The sequence below is a fragment of the Chiroxiphia lanceolata genome, chromosome 26 (assembly GCF_009829145.1).
Source record: "Chiroxiphia lanceolata isolate bChiLan1 chromosome 26, bChiLan1.pri, whole genome shotgun sequence".
Lineage (NCBI taxonomy): Eukaryota > Metazoa > Chordata > Aves > Passeriformes > Pipridae > Chiroxiphia > Chiroxiphia lanceolata.
The window spans coordinates 3,763,669-3,770,726 of NC_045662.1; the positions used below are offsets into that span (position 1 = coordinate 3,763,669).

The window sequence follows — 7,058 nt, forward strand, 5'->3', positions numbered from 1 at the left end:
CTGCAAAGGGCTTTATTTGGGACACGGCAGGACCGATCCCCCACGGCAGGACCGATCCCCCACGGCAGCGGGTCCCCGTGTCCCGGCGGCTCCGCTCAGGGCTGGTCCCCGCTGACTTCGCTGCCGCCGAACACGAAGTCGTGCATGGCGCGGACGTACGCGGAGCCGTCGGGGCTGCCGAGCCGCAGGCGCCAAAGCGGGGCGAGGAGCTGGGTGCTGGCGCAGCGCAGGGGCGGGCAGAGGCTGACGATGGCCTCCAGGAACACCTGGCACCGCAGAGGGGTCAGAGCCGTCCCCAGCGCGGCTCCACGGCCACCCCCGTCCCGCGCGGACTGACCGGCAGGACCTCCTCCACCTCCTGGGCCGCGTCGCGGAAGAGGCTTTGGCAGTGCCGCAGGTATCGGCGGTACAGCCCTCGCGTCTCAGCATCCAGGCCCTCCAGCTCGCTGCCCTCGGGGTCCGGGCACTGTAGGTTGGCCAGGAAGCTGGTGTGGACGGGCCCGCACTCCACCAGTGTCACGCTGCGGGAAGGAGCGCGTGAGACGACACCGTATCCCTGCCCTGGCATCTCCCCGTCCCGGTGGGCGGTCGGCGGCAGGATCCAGCCCCCGCGGCACCGCCGGCACTCACTGGATGTTGAAGGGGCGCAGGACGATGGCCAGGCTCTCGCACAGCCCCTCCACCGCAAACTTGCTGGCGCAGTACACGGCATTGAAGGGTAGCCCTGGGGCAGAGCCGCACCCTGAGCACCGGGACTCTTCCCCGTGGCTCCCCATGCCCCAGGGTGCCGGGTGTCCCACCTTGCAGCCCCCCGATGCTGCTGGAAACAATGATCCGCCCGGCCCTGCGGCGCTTCATGGCAGGCAGGAATGCCTGGATGGTGCGGACGGCCCCAAAGAAGTTCACATCGAAGAGGGTTTTCATGGCCTGATCGGAGCAGGTCTCCAGAGGTCCCATCAGTCCCACCCCGGCGTTGCAGACTGCTGGGCAAGGTGCAGTCAACCAGGCACTGAAGCCTCCACACACCACCGAGTGCCAGAAGGCAGGAATGGGGGGGCCTTTCCATGCTGATGGGCCCTCGGCACCCCCAAACCCATCTCCTGCACGCCTGTCCTGCTGAACATGTCCCATCCCAGCCTCAGGACTACTGGCATCTCCCATGATTTGGCATCTACATTCTGGGAGGCTTGTGACCCTGGAGATGTCCCCCCAGCCACCCAAGGGACAGCGGGGGCAACGGGAAGAGTCATACCCAACACATCCAGGCGCTGCTCCTGCACCCGCTGCACGGCGGCTGCCAGTGAGTGTGGGTCAGTGACATCGAGCTGCAGGACCTCCAGCGTGTCAGGGCAGTGGCTGCCCAAGTGCTCCAGCAGCCGCTCACCCTTGGCCAGGTCACGCATGGTGGCGTAAACTGGGGAGGGAGTGCGGCCGTGGGCAGCGAGGCTACAGAGCCCACCCCCCAGCCCACCCCCAGGCACTGTCTGTCCTTGTTGAGGTGTTGCCTGGCCCAGCCTGGAGACCCCCAGGGGTGCTGGACCCCCGGGGGCAGCACTGTCCCTTTACCTTTGAAGCGGCGAGTGCTGTCGGCCGCCAGGCGTGCGGCCAGTCCCAGCCCAATGCCCGAGGAGCAGCCCGTGATCAGCACCGTGGTTCTCTCCATGGCGAGCGGTGCTGGCCGAGGGGGCCGTGCTGCTTAAGAGGGCTGGGAGGGGGGTCCCCCCACCCCACGCCACATTGTTGTGTCTGCTGCCTTATCTCAAGGCCCCTCCACCGACCTCCCTGAATGTGCCTGGGGCTCCCTGGGCCTTGATACTCTCGCAGGTGCTGCGATAATGACCCGCAGGGGGAGGCTCTGGGGCACAAGGGGAGCCGCAGCCCCGGGGAATCTGCACCAGTCACCAGTCACGCTGTGCTGTGCCAGGCGCTCCAGCTCCCAGGACTTGCCTGGCAGTGCATTGTTCCTGCTATGTGGGCTTAGAGCCAAGCTGCTCCTCTACCCCTTGTGTTCCAAACAGTCCTGCACTGGGGAGACGAGTTGGACACGCATAGGAGAAAAAAGTCTTTATTTGCTCCACAGCCGGGCTCTACCTGAGCTCCAGCTGGAGAAAAGGCCTCAAAAACCCCATCCCGATGAAGCACGGCCCCAGCAATGCTGCAGGAAATGCCACTAAGTCTTTTATGATACAGAAGGCACCAAACATGGGCAGGGCCGTGCAATACTGGGTCCCCGCAGGCACTGGGGTCCAGGGCTGCTCTGTCCCCACACCACTGCCACCTGCCTGTCTGCTTCTCCACCATCACTGCCCCTGCAAGCCAGCCAGGGCCCCACAGCAGGGACACATCTGTCCTGACCCTCTGCAGAATCCCCCCAAGCTTCCAACTGGGAGCACTGGGGCAGCCCAGCTTTCCAGGGGATAGGCTCAGGGCAGACAGGCAGGGCTGGGCACAGAGCACAGTGCAGGATGTGTCCCTGGGGCACAGCCTGCCCCTCATCCATCTGCTAGCCCCCCTCAGGGCACATCCTGCCTACAGAGGAGAAACAAGGGGTCCAGGCTGGCTGGGTGCCACTGGAGCTTTGTGCCCCCCTTCCAGTACAGCCAGGACGCAGCCATCAGGTCAGGAGTTGCAGGAGCCTTGACCAGGAGGGCACGAGGGCTCTGCCCTCCCTTTCTGTAGGAGGCCCCGGAGGCACAGTCCAAAGTCATGCCAGCCCAGCCCGGCTGCGCCACAGGGCACTGGGGTAGTATTTGAGGAACAGCTTCCTGGAGATCTCCAGTGTGTCCCCAGCTGGCACAGCCGGGTAGCGCTTCTTGTTGTAGACGAAGCCTCTCTCGACTTGGAAGACAGCCTGGTTGAACTCGTCCTGGTGGAAGGGGCGGCCCGAGTTGAGGCTTTCCACCAGCACAGAGACGAAGAGGCTCCAGCGCACTCCATAGTAGTCCAGCACCAGCCCCCCCAGCTGCTTGTTGGCATAGTCCAGGATGTTCCCACTGGGCCCCCAGAGTGTCACCTGGTTCCGGGCGTTCAGCTCGTACTGCTCTGCCTCCCGGTCACTGGTGGCCATGGCACGGGCACCCTCCAGCCAGCGGCCGAGCAGGAAGAGGCTGTGGCTGGAGAGGAGGCTGTCCAGCTCGGGCAGCAGGTCGTACACCAGCACGCCACCGGCCGTCAGCAGCTCTGGCAGCGCGTGCCTCTGGAAGGCGCTGCGGATGTCCAGGTAGTAGTTGCTCACCAGCTGCTGGGCCGCCTGCCGTGTCACATCCACCAGGTCATAGCGGAAGAGGGGGCTGGAGCCCAGCTCGGCGCTGGCGCTCAGCAGCAGGCGCCAGGCCTCGTACACATCGCTGGCGTTGTACCAGAGCTCTGTGTCCATGTGCAGCGAGGGCCGGCGCACCAGCGGGCTGCGGTTGTGGTTGACGCAGACGCCGGTGCAGTTGTACACGCTGCGGAGGAGCAGGCGCCAGGCGCCGGCTGCAGCAGCGTTCGGGGAGCCATAGCGGCGCTCAGCATAGCGGGACACCCAGCTGGGGAGGTCGAGGGGCTCCTGCCGCCAGCCCAGCTCATTCATCAGCTCGTACACCATGTCGTTCTGCTCGATACCCTCAGGCACCAGCCCTGTGCCCACCATGGTGGAGTTGGGGAAGCGCCGAGCCATGAAGGGGCCATGGTTGATGGCCTCCACGGTGCCAAAGAGGCCGTGGTTGCCCCCGAAGTTGTGCAGCATGCACCAGATGAAGGGTTGCCCGTAGAAGGACTCTGTCCACTGGTAGACAGGTTTGGACTCAGCAAAGAGGTCAAGAACAATCATCTTGCCGAGGGGCACACCGTGCAGGAGGGCCCGCACCTGTGCCGGGTGCCAGAAGTCTGGCTGGTGCTGGAAGAGCCAGCCCTGCATCAGCCACAGCGCCTCGGGGTCAGCTGGGGATGGAGGAGTACAGGGTGAGGTCCCCTCCAGGCAGGGCCCACAGGTGTCCCAGGAGGCCCTGGGGCCACCAACCACCCCTCGTGGAAGGGGCTTTGAGGGTCTGGCACCAACGGGGTCTGTCGAGCGCAGGCAGCTCAGCGCTTGCATGGGGCCCACAGCCTCCTTCCCCAGCCCCAGTTATCCCACCTGGAGCCTCACAGCCAGGCCAGCACTGCACACTGACCCACCTCCTGTCATCGACCTGAAGACAGCATTGCTGACCCTCGAGAGATAGGCAGGGTCAGAGGAGAGGGGGGTCATCTCATTGAAGGTGTCGGCACTATAGACGTGGTCTGTGCCAAATTCCTTGATCAGCTCCTTCAGGAAGAGGGTCCCGATCACCTGGAACATGGGGTCCTCCGGGTCCAGCAGGTAGATACATGAGTAGGTGCAGTCGAAGTGGCTCCAGCCCCCCAGGCGAGTGGCATTCACACGTGGGAAGACCCTGTGCCAGAGGGCAGAGATGGGGATCAGGAGCAGGGCAGGACAGGAGCACTGTGCCCCTGCAGGGACAGTGCACCCTCTCGGGGAAGCTGCAGGTGGGAGGTGCCATAGGTGCCATTAATCCAAAGGTGTGACCCTGGAAAGGGCCCAGGGCAGAGCGAGGGCAGCACCTACCGAAGGATCCCCTGCGGCACATGGCCTGCGAAGGCTGGCAGCACTGTGGTCATCCCCAGCGAGCGCATCCGCTCCACGATCCGGTACTGGGAGAGAGAAGGAGGGAGAGAGCAGGGAGAGAGGAGCCCACACCTGCCCGCGAGGGGCTCCGAGAGCTGCTGGAGCTCGGGGAGGGACGTGGGGGTCCCTGAGGCTCCATGAGTGCAGCCAGGGCAGGGGGTGGCAGGGGTCTGCCCCGGACGGGCATGGCTGCCCCGGTACCTGCAGGTAGAGCTGCTTGAGGTGCCAGGCGGGCGGCAGCGGTCCAGCCCAGCGGCGGAGGTTCCCCATCCTGTTCCAGGCCAGGAACGCGGGGCCTGTGAAGTACTTGTCGATCTCCGACTGGTTCAGCCCGAGGTTGCGGTAAACCTGCGCCGGGCGCCGGGCGTCAGCCGGTCCCGGTGTCTCCCGGTCCCCGCCGCCCTCCCTGCCCCGCTCCTCACCCGCTGCCACACCGCCTCCTGCCCAGCGAAGGCCGGCGCCAGGTTGATGCCGCTCAGCGCCATCCAATCGATCTCCCGCTCCCAGCGCGCCCAGTCCCACCAGGCGAAGGAGTAGCTCTGGGCGCACACGTTCTGGTAGTAGCGGTACCTGCGGGAGCGGCGGAGGCTGCGCCCGGGCCGCCCCGCGCCCCCGGGGCCCCCGTTACATAACGGCGCCTTGTCCCGCGCTAACGAGGCGTGAGCGGCGCCGCGCGGCCCCGCGGCCCCGTTACCTGCCGTTACCTGCCGGGGGCGGCGGCGCGGATCTCGGCCCGCAGCCGCGGCAGCGGGTCGGGCAGGCGGAGCTGCGCCCCGGACCAGGACAGGTGGCAGCCGCAGAAGTCGCGCAGGTAGCGGTAGAGGCCGGCGGCCGCCGCCACGCCGCTGGAGCCCGTCACGGCCACGGCCACGGCGGCGCCGGGCGGCGACCACAGCCGGTACGCGTCGGGCCCGCCCGCCGCCAGCGCCGGCTCCACCGACAGCGACACGGCGGCGGCCCGCGGGCCGAGCAGGCGCCGCGCCAGCGCCCGCACCGCCGCCTCCTGCCGCGCGTCCCCCGCCCGCGCCACCGCCGCCGTCAGCAGGAGCAGAAACGGCAACGCCAGCCCCTGTCCCGGTCCGGGTCCCGGTCCTCGCCGCGCTTCCATCGCCGCTTCCTGCCCCTGCGCCAGGCCCCGCCTCTCCCGGTACCGTCCCGCCTCTCCCGGCCCCGCGGCGCTGGGCGGTCCTGGCGGCGGGGCCGGGCCTGAGCGGGTACCGGGCACAGGGCGGAGCAGGGTTGGTTCAGTGGGCGGGCTCCGGCCCCTCGGAGCGGGCACATACCGGGCCAGGGGTGGGGACAGGCGCTGCTTGTGCCCCGGGGCCACCGCGGCCCCTTCCCCGCCCGCTCAGGGTGCCCGGGCAGGGGGACCCCCGCGGGACGGGACCCCCGCCGGGTCTGCCCGGCCGGGGCGAGTCTGGCACCGGCAGCTCCGGAGATTTCGCGTTTCCCACCCGTGACGGCTCCCCGCCCCTGGGGCAAACCGGGCCGGGGCGGTCCCGCAGCATCCGCCAGCCCGGGCCCCGCTCCTGCCGGGCGGGGGCGCTGCGAGACCGGGCAGCGGGGCCGCCGCCGGTGCCCCGGGGCCGGGAAACGCCCCGGCTGCCCCAGCACCGCGCGGAGCGGCCCCGGGCCCGGCCTCCCCCTCCGCCCCGAGGGAACCCCCCCAGGGAGCGGGGCGGGGGCGGGCTCGGGCTGCCGGGGTCTGTCTCAGCTCCGGGGCCATTCGTGGGCACTGCCAGGACAGAGCCCGGCTGCGGGGCGGCCCGGGGCACGGGCGGGGGAGATCGGGGCTCCCCGAACGTCCCCAGCTCAGCCCACGGGAGCCCCCAGGGCTGCCCTGTGGCCCCGGAGCCATGGAAACGGGCAGAAATATTGTGATTGCGCTCGGGAGTGGTGCAAGAGCGCAGGGGAGCGGGTGAAAGAGGAGAGCATCCCCCGGGACTGCTGGTACCCATAGCGGTGGGAGAGCATCCCTCGGGACGGCGGGAAGCCGGCCCCTCGTCCGAGGGGTGCGGGACGCTGGTGGTGGGGGGCAGCGCAGCGCAGCTCCTGCCCTGCCGGGACATCAGGAGACGGGAAACACATCGACTTCAGCAACACAATCGCCAAAACCCCGCAGAACTCTCCCTTCCGCTGCTCCCGCACATGTGGAAGAAGCCCTGCGGCAGGAAGGGCCTGAGTAAACACGCCACCCCCCGGGGGAAGCAGGGGGTCCCTGCGGCTGGGGGGGCCGGGAGCAGGGCACAGCCCCGGGCATGCAGACCGTGTTGCCCCACTCCCCCTCAAGAGCACACACAGCACCCGGGTTAATCAAGCCGGAGCTTGTCCTCCTGCACAACTCCTCGTTCCACCGTTATGGGGTTTATCGGGGTGGGCAGGAGGTCCTGGGACAAACGGCCCCAGCCTGGTC

At 68.3% G+C, this 7,058-nt stretch overlaps 2 protein-coding genes across 2 annotated transcripts; both read right to left on the minus strand.

The window, feature by feature from the left end:
* Positions 1 to 95: 95 nt before the first annotated feature.
* On the minus strand, positions 96 to 1,952 carry HSD17B1 (hydroxysteroid 17-beta dehydrogenase 1). The gene is made up of 6 exons (XM_032711383.1): positions 1,567 to 1,952; positions 1,253 to 1,414; positions 801 to 980; positions 631 to 724; positions 338 to 521; positions 96 to 266 (listed from the first exon to the last, which is right to left on the minus strand). Exons 1-6 carry the CDS (start codon positions 1,661 to 1,663, stop codon positions 96 to 98), a joined length of 888 nt encoding a protein of 295 aa, XP_032567274.1. The 5' UTR covers positions 1,664 to 1,952.
* A 97-nt stretch (positions 1,953 to 2,049) lies between these two features.
* NAGLU (N-acetyl-alpha-glucosaminidase) lies at positions 2,050 to 5,753 on the minus strand. The gene is made up of 6 exons (XM_032711041.1): positions 5,350 to 5,753; positions 5,068 to 5,215; positions 4,847 to 4,993; positions 4,586 to 4,671; positions 4,156 to 4,412; positions 2,050 to 3,921 (listed from the first exon to the last, which is right to left on the minus strand). Exons 1-6 carry the CDS (start codon positions 5,751 to 5,753, stop codon positions 2,705 to 2,707), a joined length of 2,259 nt encoding a protein of 752 aa, XP_032566932.1. The 3' UTR covers positions 2,050 to 2,704.
* Between the last annotated feature and the right edge of the window lie 1,305 nt (positions 5,754 to 7,058).

Coding starts and splice junctions, on each gene's coding strand:
- HSD17B1 (XM_032711383.1), bottom strand. CDS start 1,663: ATGGAGAGAACCACGGTGCTGATCACGGGCTGCTCCTCGGGCATTGGG. Junction 1,415..1,566: donor CAGCACTCGCCGCTTCAAAG/GTAAAGGGACAG, acceptor CTCCCTCCCCAG/TTTACGCCACCATGCGTGAC. Junction 725..800: donor CAGCATCGGGGGGCTGCAAG/GTGGGACACCCG, acceptor GCTCTGCCCCAG/GGCTACCCTTCAATGCCGTG.
- NAGLU (XM_032711041.1), bottom strand. CDS start 5,753: ATGGAAGCGCGGCGAGGACCGGGACCCGGACCGGGACAGGGGCTGGCG. Junction 4,672..4,846: donor TCAAGCAGCTCTACCTGCAG/GTACCGGGGCAG, acceptor TCTCTCTCCCAG/TACCGGATCGTGGAGCGGAT. Junction 3,922..4,155: donor CTTCAGGTCGATGACAGGAG/GTGGGTCAGTGT, acceptor CTCCATCCCCAG/CTGACCCCGAGGCGCTGTGG.